Here is a 15,973-nt window from a genome sequence, read left to right on the forward strand (position 1 = left end):
AGATAAAATAGGGGAGATGGTACTGGAATATATACTTTATAAGTGGGATGAAAAACTGGTGCAATATAGAAGTTCACCAGTACTGCACCATTTACTCAACATGTGGAAGAAGATTCACATAGAAAGGAAAACAAATTACCAACTACCAAAATTAATATTAACACAAAATCAACTGATCCCTTTCACAATAGATAACCTTTCCTTTAGAGAATGGGAGAGAAAAGGAATTAAAAGAATAGAAAATTGTTTTGGGAAATAACTTATTATCATTTGAACAAATGAAGTACAAATATTGTATAATTCACGGTACAATCTTTGCATACCACCAACTGAAAACCTACTTAAAAGACAAATTGGGAAACAGACTGAGATTACCAGAAGGAAACAGTTTTGAATATGTGATTACAGAAACAACGATAATAAAAAGATTTATAACAAACATGTACATCAAGCTGCAAGAAAAAGAAAATGATGAAAAAAGCTATAAACCCAAACAAAAGTGGGAAAAAGATTTAAACATAAAGATAAAAAATGAAACATGGGAAAAGTTAATGCTCTGGAACTATGAGAAATATAATAAACACGAGGTTACGCATGATACAATATAATTGGTTACACAGGCTGTATATCACGCAGCAAAAGTTTTTAAAAATGGGATCCGACATTATCAGATAGATGTTTTCACTGTAAGAAGGAAATGGGAACAACAGTACATGCAATTTGGGCATGTGAGAAAGTGGAAAAGTTTTGGGAAAATCTGAATCAGGTATTAAATAAAATCACAAAAAGCAACATACCAAAAAATCCAGAGATCTTTCTTCTAAGTAATATATGAAGTAAAGAATTAGGCCTCAAATTGGATAAAATGATTTATTATGATAGCCTTAGCTGTAGCAAAAAAATGTATAATGTCAACTTGGAAATCAGAAGAGAGCCTGAGAGTACAGCAATGGTACATAGAAATGAATAAATGTATTCCATTGGAAAAAATAACATACAATTTAAAAAATAAAGTCACAGTATTTGAACAAATTTGGGAACCGTACATGGAACACAACAGAGAGGGCCTACTGGAGACCTCCACCCCCTAAAATGATAGAATGAGAAAAAGATGAAATGACCTGATCCAGTGTGTAAAAGTAGATGACACAATTTTGTTGTTTATTTTCATTGTGTGATGACATTGTTTAATGGGTTTATTGTATTGTATATCTTGAACGTTTAATGGGTATGGAAGTGTGTGGGAAGGAGGAAGGGCAGGGAGGGGGGAAAAAAAGGGGGAGAAAATGCCACTGTGTATATTCAAGAGGGAAATGTTTGTGTGTATTTTGATTGATATGGTTCACAGTGTGAAAATTTTTTAAAAAAAATTAAAAATAATGCTGAACAGTATTGTACTAACTGTGCCACCCAATTTTTTTTTGGAAATATTAATCTATTAATGTTCTATGAACTTGGTTTCCAAGCATTACTTCATTCCAAAATTCACTCACTTTTTCTGTTCAGACTTCAAAATTAATCATGTGTGTCGTGTCTGAATCTTCATACTACTGAATTCTGTAAAAAAAATTTTTTTTAAAATCTAAATCCATTACTTGTTGCATCCCTAATTGGAAGAATAGAAATAATTTGGGAAAAAGTGTCTTAAAAATGAGTTGATGCCTGTCTGAAATTGATTTATAAATAAGTTGCCAAAGATGGTAGGTGGTCACCTTAAAATTATTTTTGTTGCAGAATGTTTTTGTAAGATGAGATGGTCCCTGATCTTATGCTTTTTATTTCCCTTTAAGGCATAACTTCTGAAAATGAGCAAGAGGTGAAACAGCTTGCGAGTGAAAGTGAGTTTGAGCGGGTTGTACGGAAAGCTACCTTAGTTATGTACTGGAGGCTTAATCCAAAGCGCAAAAAACAGGTTGCTGTGTCTGAACTCCTGGAAAATGTCAGCCAGATCAATGCTGAAGGTAGGATAAAAGAGAGTAATAATGGCTACACCATGTCAGCTGTGGTTTGAAAGACCAACCTGGAAGGGATGACAGACTTTCAGATTTACAAGGACCATGATTGATGATAAATTAATTTTGTTGGCTTTGTGTAACACAGAGACCCAGGTTGCTCCAGGCCCTGTTCCAAAAGTGCTGCAAAAAGAGAGGCGAATGCTTGAACGACTGGTCACCTTTCAAAGTAAGGGTAAAACTTTTCCAGCTCTTTTTCATTTGGTAGTCATAAAATATAACTAATATTTTGTGTAATGCAATCTTGTAAAAAAAATCTGTTTTGTCATTAATCTAATTTTCCTCATTGATTGAGGAAATATTGCCTAAACAGTGGAGGATTTTACTAGAAAATACCCATCAACAGGAAAACAAAATAATCTCCAAAATTTTCCAGTTCATACAATCTTAATAAAGAAAAAGGATGCTTAAAATCAAGTTTCATTATATATAGCAGAATTTTTTTCCAGTTTGCTCACTACATCCAAATATAACTTCTGTTTGGACGTTTATTTTGTATGGGGAAAAACCTATTAGAACTAAAAATACTTGAAATTTCAGGGGAAACCCTTAAAGGAGGAAACGTTGAAAATCCAATGGAAAATCAGCACATGCTGACTGACAAATTAGTATAAGGTCAGAGATTCAGCAGCTCTCAAACAGCAGTTTGTTGCAACAGTAGAAAATTAACCAACCTTACAATCATTCCAATATCAATGTTGCATCGTAGATTGTTTACTTGTATTTGTAGTGACTGAAACATCTATTTTGTTTCCACTCTGACCTCAAATTCACTTGGCCCATCTCCAGTAATGCTCTCTCCTTTCTCAATCTCGGGAGACAAACTCGTGACAAACACTTTCTACTCCCACAGTTACCTTGACTATACCTCCTCACACTCTGTCCTCTGTAAGGATGCCATTCTTTTCTCACAATTCCTCTGTGTCTGTTGTATCTGCTCCCAGGATGAGGTTTTCCATGCTGGATCATTCAAGATGTTCTCCTCCTTCAAAAAAAATGGCTTCCTCTTCACTACTATTAACTCAGCACTCACCCACATATCCGCATCAGTCCTACACCATTTTCACCACCTACTACATGATCCCCTACCAGCTGCTCTCCTCGCCACTTTGCCTTCCACAGGGACCACTCCCTCAACGACTCCCTCTTCCACTCCTTCGTTCCCACCAATCACCCCTTTGGCACCAACCCCTGTGACCAAAGGAAGTGCTCCACTTGTGCCCATACCTCCTCCCTCACCACCATTCAGGTTAAATGAACCAGTACTTCAAATCGGCAAGAGTCATCTGCTGCATCCGTTACTCCCATTGTGGTCTCCCAGCTCTCCCAGTGACACCCATTTCAGTTCCCCACCCCATTCCCATACCAAAATATCTGTCCATGGACTCATCAACAGCCAGACTGAGACCACCCACAAATTGGAGGAACAACACCTCATATTCCATCTGGCCACCCTCCAACCAGATGGATTAACATCGACCTCTGGTTTCCAATAGCCCCCCCCCCCCTCCCCCCCCCCACCATATTACTCTATTTTCTCCTTACCTCCAGCTCTGGCTTTTTCTTTCCTTTTTCCTCTGCTTTCCTCCAGATCTGAATTCACATATCTAATCCCTCTCCCTATCAATTCTCACCTTTTCTCGCCTGTCATATCCATATACAATTATCACATTTTGTCTGTTGGTCTGTGCTTCTTCCCCTACCGTTTCTATCCTTCTCCCCAGCCTTTCAATTTGGGCACCTGTCTACTTTCTACTTTTACCTTGAAGAAGAGCTCAGACTCGGAACATCGCTTTATATGTTTACCTCCAATGAATGCTGAGTTCCTCAAGCATTTCTGTGTTTTCACTACAATCACAGTATCTGCAGGCATGCATATATCACATCTATTTTGTGATACCTTTGTAACACAACTGAGGTCCCAGATTAGATCTACCTGTACCTATTTTGGGAAGTTAGTATGTCAGGGCAAGGTGAATCTAAGAATACAAGCTTTGACTTGACTATTTTATTTTTGCTTGGGATTCTAAGGTAGCAACAAATACAAACCCAATCAATATCATGACAAATGCTGCTCCCAGCAAGTTCGGACTACAGTTTAATCAAAATAATCCACCTATCAAATAAAAATGCATCCAAGTATTGATTCTAGAACCAGAAAACAAGCCATTCGGCCCTTATAGTCTGTGCTGAAAACATTATACCACTAGTCCCACTGACCTCTACCCATTCCATAACCCTTGAGACCTCTCCCATCCATGTATCTGTCCAATTTATTTTTAAAACTTAAGATTGAGCCCACATTTACCTGTCAGATAGCAACTAATTCCACACTCCCAGCACTCTCTTGAGCGAAAAAGTTCCACCTAATGTTTTTCCTAAACCCTAGAGCCATGTCCTCTTGTATTTATCTTCACATTATCTGCCAAAGCAACCTCATTTCCTCCTTTGCCTTCCTGAATTCCGTCTTGAGTATTTTCTTACATTTTCTATACTCTTCTCGTGCCTCATTTGTTCCTTGTTGCCAATACCTGCTATGCACTTCTCTATTCTTCTTAACTAGATCACCAATATACCTTGAAAACCAATGTTCCCAATGCCTGTTAGCTTTACCTTTTATCCTGACAGGAACATGCAAACTCTGCACCCTCAAAATGTTGCCTTTGAAGACCTTCAACTTACTGAACACATCCTTGTCAGAAAACAACTTATTCCAATCCACTCTCACAAAATTGGTCTTCCTCCAATTTAGAATCTCAACTCGAGGACCAGACCTATCCTTATCCATAATTAAGTTGAAGCTAATGACATTATAGTCACTGGATGCAAAATGTTCTCCTGCACATACTTCTGCCACCTGACCTGTCTGGTTCCCTAGCAGGAGATCAAGTATTGAATCCTCTCTTGTTCCAAGCGTGAGAATAGCACGCTGCAGTGGTGTGGCCTTTTAGTCACATTTCTCATACATTAACCAACATTGATCCTGCTATTTCAGATAACAAGGAGATGAAAGTAGAAGATTTTGTTGAGATGACAAAGAATTATGCCATGGGCATTATCCCATCCAACTTGTTAACCCAGGGAGAAGATGACAGTGTTGAAGGGAAACCACCTGAAGACATGCCTTTGCAGCAGAAGGTAAAATTAACCATGACTCTTTCAATGGTCAGAGTGGAAGTGAAATTCAGTCTTTGACACTTCATTTTACCATATCCTGGATTTTGTTACAAAAACTGCTTGATTAAATTATTTGGCAAATTATCAACATTGCAGATTTATCAGAGGGAAGAGATATATTAATGTCCTTTGAATGGTTCAAACCTACCAACAGTTTTGAAAATATTTTTAGCCACAAAAGCACCAACAGAATGGGTTGTGCCAAATCCTTCAAGATGACATATGTGGCATTTCATAGGATTTTAAATGAACATTGTAATTTGCCCCTTTTTTTATTACATTCACTTCCATGGAATCCTGTTTATTTTCTTGGCCTATTGTACTGTATATATGGTATTACTTGTCAATGGGACAGTCATGTAAACTCATTGCAATTAATATACTGATAATCTGCTTACAATAACTCGTTTATTGTTTTTTAGGTGGGTTTTTTAAAAATTGTGTATATGTAACATGATTTCTGTCATCTTCCACAGATCCTGAAATACCCACTCCATGCCTTAATGGAAATAAAGGAACATCTAATTGAAATAGCTTCCAAAGCTGGAATGCATTGGCTGCAGACGATTATCCCTCTCCATCACATCAATGCCCTCATCTTTTTTTTCATTATCAGCAAATTGACGATTGATTTTTTTGCTTTCATCATCCCTTTAGTCATATTTTACCTTTCTTTCTTTTCCATGGTGATCTGCACTCTGAAAGTCTTTCAGGACAGTAAAGCATGGGACAATTTCAGGGTAATGACCGACTTACTACTCCGCTTTGAACCAGATCTAGATGTAGAACAGGCTGAGGTGAACTTTAGTTGGAGTCACTTGGAACCTCACGTACACTTCATGCTTTCTGTGTTCTTTGTGATTCTTTCCTTTCCTGTGGCAGACAGAGATTGGATTCCTTGTTCAGAGTTGTCAGTCATTGCAATTTTCTTCTTGATCACGTCTTACATGAGCCTCAGTACATGTGCAGAACCATACACGCGATGGGCTCTCATTACAGAAATTGGATGGTCAGTATTAGGATTCTTTCGATCTCTTCCTGATAATTGGTACTACCTGAGTGTCATTGGGAAAGATTTTGCATCCATCTCACTGGGTAAAAACTTTGTGTTGAATATCAGCTTTCCATGTTTCTTGTACTGTTTATTGTTCTGCTTGTTGATCAGAATGGCACAACTGAGGAACTTTAAAGGTACTTACTGCTACTTGATTCCTTACCTTGTCTGCTTTATGTGGTGTGAACTAGCAGTCCACCTTCTGAAGATCTCCACAGGATTAGGTCTTATTCGGGCATCGGTTGGCTACTTCTTATTTCTCTTTGCCCTGCCTATCCTCCTGATAGGTGTTGCATTGATGTTTGTGGTCCAGATAATAAAGTGGTTTACTTCTATGGAATTGATCAAGATAATAGTCACACTTGTTTTGTGTGTTATTCCAGTTGTCCTCCACCTTTGGACAAAATCAACAGGCACCTTATTGGGACTAGTGAAGTCCCTGACAAGGAGTTCAATTGTCAAGCTCATCCTGGTTTGGCTCACTGCTATAATGATGTTCTGCTGGGTGTATGTGTACAGATCAGAAGGAATGAAGGTATATAATTCCTCCTTAACTTGGCAGCAGTACAGCTTTGTTTGTGGGCCACGTGCCTGGAAAGAGGCAAACATGGCCAAGGTTCAGATGCTTTGTGGCCATCTTGAGGGACACAGAGTTACGTGGACTGGAAGGTTCAAGTATGTTCGTGTTGTCGAAGTTGACAACAGTGCAGAGTCTGCAATTAATATGCTTCCATACTTTTTAGGTGATTGGCTGAGATGCTTGTACGGCGAGTCCTATCCTGAATGTAATCCCAAAAATGTGTCAGTGGTAGAGGATGAGCTTTGTCGTCTCAAATTTCTCACCAAGCATACCTGTCATCTTAAACGATTTTGTCATTACAAATTTGAAATAACTGTTGGCATGCCCTATAGTGCAAATGGAGAGAGAGCTTCAGAAGATGATGCAACTAAAGATATTGTACTGAGAGCTAGTAATGAGTTCAAGATTGTGCTCCTGAACTTGGTGCAAGGAAATGTGGTGGAATTCAGTACCATTCTGGAGGGCAGGTTGGGCAGTAAGTGGCCAGTCTTTGAACTAAAAGCCATTAGATGTCTCAACTGTATGTCAAAATTAATACCACCATCAGCAAGGCAGGTTAAAATTGAGCATGACTGGAGGGGTATCGTGAAGCAAGCTATAAAATTTGCTTTCAACTTTTTATTTGAGCCAGCAATATCTGCTGTATAATTTGAGGTTTTACTTTTCATTCTACTTGTGCTGGATAAACTCCTGCTTTTGTCTCCTTGAGGGTACATTGCAGTATATTTGTCTAACAAACCGGAACCTTATTCCACTTAAGAGAATGGAATGTGCATAAGGCAACAGAAATGCCTTTTCCCCAGTTCAAATTAAATATTATCCCAACGAAGCCATTCAGTTACAGATGAATGGAAGAAATTGCCAGTGATTTTCTGGGTTACAGTGCCCGGGGCACATGCTTTACCTGAACTTGAACGGCTGACCAGGTACTAATTATTCTTTTGGTCTGATATGATTTTAATAAATAAATGGGAGATTAAATGGTTACTAAATTGTGAGTGATTGTTCACAAGGTACTTAAACTTGCATTAACCAATTAAGCAACCTTAAATATGCTGGAATACCCTCATCATTCTGTATATTTCAAAATATAGTGCTAAATAGAGAATCATGTATATGTGCAAAATGCTGCAGTACTATGAATTAATCTACTGGAAAATATATGAGACAGTATTTAATAGAAAAACCTTATAAATAAAGGGTCTCAGAAATGACATTTTAGGCTTGCTTAGGTTTTGCATTTGAGTGAAAAACATTTGTATTATAACCAAGAACATTTGGAGTGCTGTCACCTTACTTTAAAATGCAGAGGAAGATCAATCATATTTCCTTAATTTTTTTAAAATCACATTGTTTGTTCAGTTTTTTTTTTAAATTGAAACCTGCTTTGTGTCCCTTGCATAATTTAGATCCAAAACTACTTGCATGCTTTGAAGAGATGACTGTATGCTGTCACTGGATCACTTAAATTTACTTTTTCTTTTAATCTCTGGCACATTTTCCAGTTAAAGATCTAATACAGTGGTTCCCAAACTTTTTAAGTCTGCTGCCCCCTTGGCACCCAGGCCATGTCCCTAGCACCCACCCCCCCCCCACCCCACACATGTACAATGAACACGCACCTCTTTCTTGGTTTGAGGTCTAGCACAAATTTCAACAACTAATCTAACATAGTATACAAGTGTATGTATTTCACAGATAAAACTTTTTGTAAACCAACTTATTTAGCAATATGAAAGGGTACATTTACATCTCAACTACAATTACATTGTCTTTGGGCTGTTGGGAGCTCGACGGGCGGGTGGGGGGGAAGAGAGGATTAGCCATTGGGAGCTCGAGGGGCGGGCGGCTGTGGGGATCAACTGTCGGGAGCTCGATGAGAGGGCGGCTGTGCCGAAGAACTGTGGTCAGGCCATCGGGATTTTGATGGGCCTGGTGGTCGGGTCGAGGATCAGCCATCGGGATCTCGATGGGCCTGGTGGTCGGGGCGAGGATCAGCTGTCAGAATCTCAATGCGCCTGGTGGTCAGGGCAAGGATCAGCCGTCAGGAGCTCGATGGGTGGGCACTGCCCCCTGACCACCTCCTTTCTCCTCACTGTCCCCTCAGACTTTCCACCACCCATTTTGGGAATCACTAATTTAATACAATCTGTGGCATTATGTCACTGGAAATGCACAGCTGTCACTTACAAATGTACTTTACATGATTAATTTGATAGAACACAAACTTGTTGCCAGATCAAATTTTTACACCATCAAAATGTGTAAATTGAGGAAACTTAAAAGAGCTGGGGTATATTTCTCCTTCTCTCCACTACCTCCATCTCCCCACATTCTCCAAACACATGCACTTCCTGGGTGATGGTATCACAGGGACAGGAGAATGATAATGAAGTGTACCTATTGTTGAACCTTTAACCAATGCTCCAAAAGCTGGAGTAATCAAATTCCTCATTATCAGCAATGTTGACTCTTTGAATGTAATTGATTTATTTCAGTATCAAAAGATGGAGTAAAATGGCATAGGTGGCAGTGATGACCAGCAACAGAATTAGATTATAATCGACAAGAAATTGCTATTAGCACTTCAATTCTCTGTCTGAAAATTTTATTCAAGATTGAACAGTTCATAATTTGGTCATCTTAAACAAATCTGTTGTTAATTTACTATCAGCTTGGTTTGTGGAATTATGAATTTGATCTTGTATGGGTATTTTAACTCCTTGTGATCGAGAAAAGAAACTTCAAAGTTCATGAAGCATGGCTTAATTTGCTTCTTACCAAATAGTATAATTCATATATCTCACAGACAAGAGTATAATGTGAATTGGCTTAAGGGGGGCGGGGGGGAGTTAAACAAGAAAGTTTGTAGATGTTGGAGTTGAGTGCAATACACATACCTGTTGGAGACCAGCTGAGTTTCTACAGCACATTTTATATTGGTGCGAGGAGGAAGATGCTTGGGTTCCAAAGATGACAATTTTTAAAGTTTTGATGATTATAAAATGTTTAAACTTATGAAGTATGGTTTATATAAACAAATATCAGTGTTAACTTTTCAATACAGGGGATCATTACTTTTTTGAACATTACTTGGCCAGCAATGAATAAAGTTGTTTCATGAAAATCATGTTCTGAGTAAGGAGGGCACAAGTGAAAGATTAGAATGGAAAATAAACAATCATCTGGTTTTGGAAGTAGTCGTAAGTAAAAAGGCTAGCAAATAATATATTTTGCAGTAACTGGAATGAAATAATATTTCTTATGTGCATTTGCGCATTAATGCATTCAGTATGATTTGAACCATCTAATCTCACTGCAGGGTCAGCACGAAAATGAATGTTAGAGGGGGACACAGTGGAACACTTAAACTCGCTCAGCAGTGGGGGAGGGGGTGGGTGGGTGCTGATGGATGCTAGAACCTACCTGCTGATGAATGTGTCTGACGGTGAGCGATGGCTGCAACCTTATTGGGGTGGGGGGGGGGTGGGGTGCCGACCCTGTCTCACTGTAACGGCTAATTCACAAAATGGTAAAGCTAAATTTGATTTTTGTAATCCAATGGAACTTTAATCTATTTCTGTGATAATTTCCAGATTGACAAAAGTTTACTTTATGAATGGTGCGAGAGCTTTTGATAAGTCCAGCACCATTAATAATGTTTTGAATCATGCAAAAATTAAAATGAAATGTTTTCTAACAAATGCTATGCTTCATGACCCTAATTAATAATTTAACATGTATGGTTCTGCATCAGGAATTGAAACAGTTAATGGTACGTTTCAAAAATGTCATCTTGGTTGTTCATTGAGTCTTTTTTCCTTTATTTTCTCTCTAAGTGCCTGATTGTGACCCTTCACTGTGGCTTTACGACCCCTTATTCTATTCATCGGTTTAAACCGATCAAAAAGCAGATAATATGCTGTGCTCACTGCAATCCTGAAAATAAAACTTGGTGCCTATGGATTTGACATTGAACCAAAATACTTTAAATTTCTTAAGATGTTCTTGTAAGACTCAAGTTCGCTGTTGGTTTTTTTTTTAAGCACTAACTTCCATTTATAAATCTACCTTGTGGCATTTCATGATTATATGAACTTGTGTAGCATCTGCACCAAAACTGTTATGTAACTGCACTGTATTAAATGATTGTATTGATGTTTATTACCCAAATGCCTTTGACTTTTACTCTGTTTCAGTAAAGGTGTTTATGAACCTGATTTGCTCCCGTGTCTTATTCTTGCTGCATTTGCAAACAAAGTTTAGTACCTGTATAAGAAATTCTAAGTTAGAATTGCCAGCAATTTGGATAGGCCCATTTTTAGCTTGAGTAAGGTATTGGTTTCCTCAAGCTATGAGAATATGGCGTCAGAGGCTTTTGAATAGATACATACCCCCTTTATTCCCCGAATATACTATATCGTATGCAAGCAGTTCAGATTGATTAATTTGGCATCCTGTTCAGCCGACATGGGCTGAAATGCCTATTCCTGTACTGCACACTGTTCTAAAATTCTGAGCCATATTAAAAATGGGCACAAACAATTGATGGAAGTGCCTATCACATAACATCAGAACCTACAACTCAAATGCCAACAGTTGGATTGTAATGAAGAGAAAATAATTGAATATTTTCAATTATTCAGGACTGGAAATTTTCTGTTCAAGCTTATCCAGACACGGGGGATGGCATGATGGCGTAGGGGAGAGACATGTTTGAACATCGCTCCCAGCAGATTTAAATAAAAGCCCATTTTGTAGCACCCTTTAAATATATAAAATTCTCATACTTTGTTTTTACAAGTAATTAAACACAAGCATGAAGAAAACCAGAGCACAAACGATGAATAAACTGATTTTAAAGCAATTGATAAGTTTAGAAGTTCAGCCTACCTCGGAGTTGGAACCAGTGACATCGAGTATTCCTTCTCTCCGAACACAGTGTTGGCAGCTGTGACGGTGGTGCTCGGATCGTGGAGCCCAGGTAAAGATGCCGTCTGTCACTCTCCAGAAGCTGTGCTCATGCGCACTATTCCATATATTTTAACCCCGGGGGGAGGCTGCTGCTCGTCAACCCAGCGAGTCTGGATCGGCAGAGAGTTGCCCTCAGACCTGAGGAGAGGGGGAGAGTAGAGTTAAATGGACAGAAGAAGAATTTAAAAGGATCAGAGAAGGGAGAGAGAAACAGCAACAAGAAACTAACTCTGAAGAAGAGCTGATCAGCGATCAAGAGGAAATGTATGGAAAATCAGAGACTGGTCAGGGTAGGCACTTTACTAAATATAAAGACTATTTTGACAGCCAGTTTCAAACAATGTCACAGCAAATTTCAATGGGCTTTACCTCGCAATAGTAAACTGGCTACTGTTACGGACGATATTTCTACTGTTAAAGCTGAAATGGTGAAACATACGAAAGTAGTCAACAAAGTTCAAGAAAAAGTGAAGAAAATAGATGACAAATTAGAGGATTGTGTTAAAACTATTGAACACTATCAAGAAAAATGTGATATGTACGATTACTCACGGGATGGAAAATTGAGAAAGCTGATTTATTGAAGAAAATTGATGTACTGGAGAATCAGAGCCGTAGGAATAATGTGAAAATTGTGGGGTTACCTCAAAATTTTGATGGGCTGGAGCCGGTTAAATTCTTCCGCAAATGGATACCAGATGTGTTGGGGGATGAAATGTTTCCGGAAGGATTGGAATTGGAGAAAAAAAAAATGCCTGGTCAACAACCTCAATCTGTTTTGATCAGGTCCCTGAGATATCAAGATAGAGAATTAATTTTGAGATTGGCGGTTCAGAATGCAAGGCAACATGGAAGCCCTCCTATGGTTCGAAACAGAAGAGTATTCTTTTATGTGGATCTTAGTCAAAATATTATCAAAAGGCATAAAGAATTTAATTCAGTGAAAATGGTTCTTGGCAGAAAGGTTACAAATTTACTTTTCAACTTTCTGCGGTACTGAAAATTTTTTATGGTGAGTATGATACTCATTTTTTCGATGATAGAGAAGCTTTGGACTTTGTAAAATCTTTGCCAGATCTTTAGAAAGGTCGGTCTTCACCATCTCAAAAGAAAAAAAATGATAGTGGGGATGAATCTCAGAAGGGGGGGAAAAAAAGGGGAAGAGACGGAACAGAAGGAATCAAGTGATTCTGAAGAAGACTTGATGGATGATGACCAAGTGAACAAAGGATTGGAAGAAGCTTATCATATGTGAAATGTGAATTTTTATATTGTGACTAATCTGTCTGGGGAGATGTAATCACATTGTAGCTCAGCTGAAGCTGTCACTCACTTAGTGGCTTGGGCCACTACCCATGTTTTTGGGAAGTACTTAAGAGAGGGGGGTTGGGGTGAATTTTTTTCTTATAGATATGTGTATTTCTTTTTTTTCTCTTTGAGGAGAGGAGTTGTTTCTTTGTTGAGATGGAGATCCAGCTGTATAGATGATGGCAAAGATAGAGTAGATGGCTAATTTGAAATTTGCTACATTTAATGTGAATGGGCTCAATAATCAAATTAAACGTGAGAGTGTTAAATTATATTAAGAAGTTTTTGTAAGAAACACATTTGACGGATAGTGAATGTCAAAAATTGAAAAGAGATTGGGTAGGACAGGTTATGTATTCTTTTAATTTGAAAGATGGTGAAGGATTTCAAGGTTTGAGTTACAGGGAAAGGTTGTGCAGACTAGGGCATTTTTCTCTGGAGCGTAGAAGATTGAGGGGGGACTTGATAGAGGTGTTTAAGATTTTAAAAGGGACAGACAGAGTAAATGTGGATAGGCTTTTTCAATTAAGAGTGGGGGAGATTCAAACTAGAGGTCAAGGTTTAAGATTGAAGGGGGAAAATTATAAGGAGAACATGAGGGGAAATTTCTTTACGCAAAGGGTGGTAGGGATGTGGAATGAGCTTCTGGCAGACGTGGTTGAGGTGGGATCATTGGTTACATTTAAGGATAGACTGGATAGTTACATGGAGAGGAGAGGACTGGAGGGGTATGGACCGGGTGCTGGTCAGTGGGACTAGGAGGGTGGGAATTTGTTATGACATGGACTAGTATGGCCGAACTGGCCTGTTCTGTGCTGTAAGTGGTTATATGGTTATATGGAAAGCTAGAAGGGTAGCGATTCTAATTCATAAGAACTCATCTTTCACTTTGGAGTCAGTATATGAGGCAATTGGAAGGGTTTTGATTGTTAATTGTAAGATTTCTTCAGAATCTTAGACTTTGGTAAATATTTATGCACTAAATGTAGATGATGAGTTTTTTTTTCCAGTACGTTTTCCTTAATCTGTCAGATGCTAAGCATCAAATTATGATGGGAGGTGATTTTAATTGTTTGGACCCATTGATGGATAAGTCAGGCTATATAAAGCCTAGGAAAAAGATAGCTAGGAAGCTATTGTTTTTGATGAAGGAGTTCAATTTAATCAATGTATGGAGGAAGACAAATTTAAAAGAGAAAGATTATTTGTATTAATTAGCTCAATATTACACTTGCTCTAGAATTGACTTTTTTCTGATGTTGACTCAATTATTGCATAATGTAGTGTCGATTGAATATAAATCTAGGATTTTATCTGACCATTCTTTCATTTTGATGACATATGTGTGAACAGATAAGATGGGTCCTTCTTATCGTTGGAGATTTAATTCTTCATTGTTGAAAAATGAGGAATTTTGTAAATTTATTACTGAACAAATTCAACAGTTTTTTGATACGAATAGGGATTTGGTGAGCAGTAAGTTTATACTGTGGGACACATTTAAAGCATTTATAAGGGGACAGATTAATAATTTTACAGTTAAATTGGAAAAGCAGTATTTAGCTGAAATAGATAAGTTGGAACAAGATATTAATGCTTTGCAAAAAGAGTTACAGAAGGAGAAAGTGAATAGAGTAGAAAATTAATTTGGATTCTATGCAATTGAAATATATGTTACAAACCTATAGGGTTGAACGGTTATTACAAAGATCGAAGCAGAAATATGAGTTAGGAGAAAAGTATTGGCAAGGGAATTGAAATCTGAGCAAATGTGTAGAATGATAAAAGCAATTAAGAAAAATTCAGAAGTGTCTTATCAGCTACAATGTATTAATAAACAGTTAAAGGAGTTTTATTAAAAAATTATACACTTCCGAAGTAAGACAAGACAAGAATAAAATAGAGGAGTTTTTAAGTAGATTGCAGTTACCAATGTTGAATGATTGGACTAGAGACCAGTTGGAGAACCCAATCGCTTTGAGAGAAATTAAGTCGGTTTTGAATTCAATGCTGATTGGTAAATCTCTGGGAGAAGATTGGTTTACTGTGGACTTTTATAAGTTTCAACATTTAGTACTTACAATGTATGAGGAAATTTTCCAACAAGTTTCGGATACACAATCTGTTCCAGAATTGTTTTCTCAAGCAATTATTACAGTGATCCTTAAAAAAGATAAAGACCCTTTAAATCCAGGCTCTTATAGGCCAATTTCATAATTGAATGTTGATTATAAAATTCTATCTAAGATCTTGGCAAATAGACTGACACAGTATTTGCCAAAGTTGATTCATATTGATCAGACTGGTTTTATTTATGGTAGATTTTCTATGGATAATGTGGTTAAATTAATTAGTTTAATAAATATTTCTCAGGAAGAATCCAACTGACAAGTGGTCTTATCATTGGATGCTGAAAAAAGCTTTTGATAGGGTAGAGTGGGTTTTTAAAAATGTTTTTTAAGGTATTGAAGAAATTTCGGTTTTGGTCAATGTTTATAAGTTGGATCAAGGCAATATATAAACAGCCTGAAGGTAGAGTTGTGACTAATGGAGTCTTATCTGAATCTTTTAATTTGGAGAGATCTACCAGACAGGGTTTTTTTTCCATAGGGTTTTCTGTAGTTCATTTTTAGTTTATATTTCTGTAACCATTTTTAAATTTTGACAAATTGTTATATTTCAGTTATGTACCTGTGGCTATTGCTTTTTTCTTTTATAAATAAAATATTTTTTAAAAAGCTTATCCAGACAAACTGAGCAGGGATGTCAGTTGAGGAATGAGTGAAAACTTGTCCCATGGAGCTAGAGGCTGTTGTGTGTGGAGGAAACATGGCCTCCCTGCCTGTCTGGAATGTGTGTATTGTGGGT

At 37.7% G+C, this 15,973-nt stretch overlaps 1 protein-coding gene across 3 annotated transcripts in view; it reads left to right on the forward strand.

Moving 5' to 3' along the window:
• Window positions 1-8,616, forward strand: part of wfs1b (Wolfram syndrome 1b (wolframin)) — a 42,317-nt gene extending 33,701 nt beyond the window's left edge. For 2 of the 3 annotated variants that reach the window (XM_069925959.1, XM_069925960.1), the window contains 4 exons: window positions 1,791-1,961; window positions 2,101-2,181; window positions 5,008-5,150; window positions 5,666-8,616. In XM_069925959.1, coding sequence (XP_069782060.1) covers window positions 1,791-1,961; window positions 2,101-2,181; window positions 5,008-5,150; window positions 5,666-7,471 — 2,201 coding nt within the window. In that variant the 3' untranslated portion in view covers window positions 7,472-8,616. The remainder of the gene's footprint in view (window positions 1-1,790; window positions 1,962-2,100; window positions 2,182-5,007; window positions 5,151-5,665) is intronic. The other variant, XM_069925961.1, reaches the window with a different exon arrangement.
• The last annotated feature ends 7,357 nt before the right edge of the window (window positions 8,617-15,973 follow it).

This window comes from Narcine bancroftii, chromosome 3 (genome assembly GCF_036971445.1).
Source record: "Narcine bancroftii isolate sNarBan1 chromosome 3, sNarBan1.hap1, whole genome shotgun sequence".
NCBI lineage: Eukaryota > Metazoa > Chordata > Chondrichthyes > Torpediniformes > Narcinidae > Narcine > Narcine bancroftii.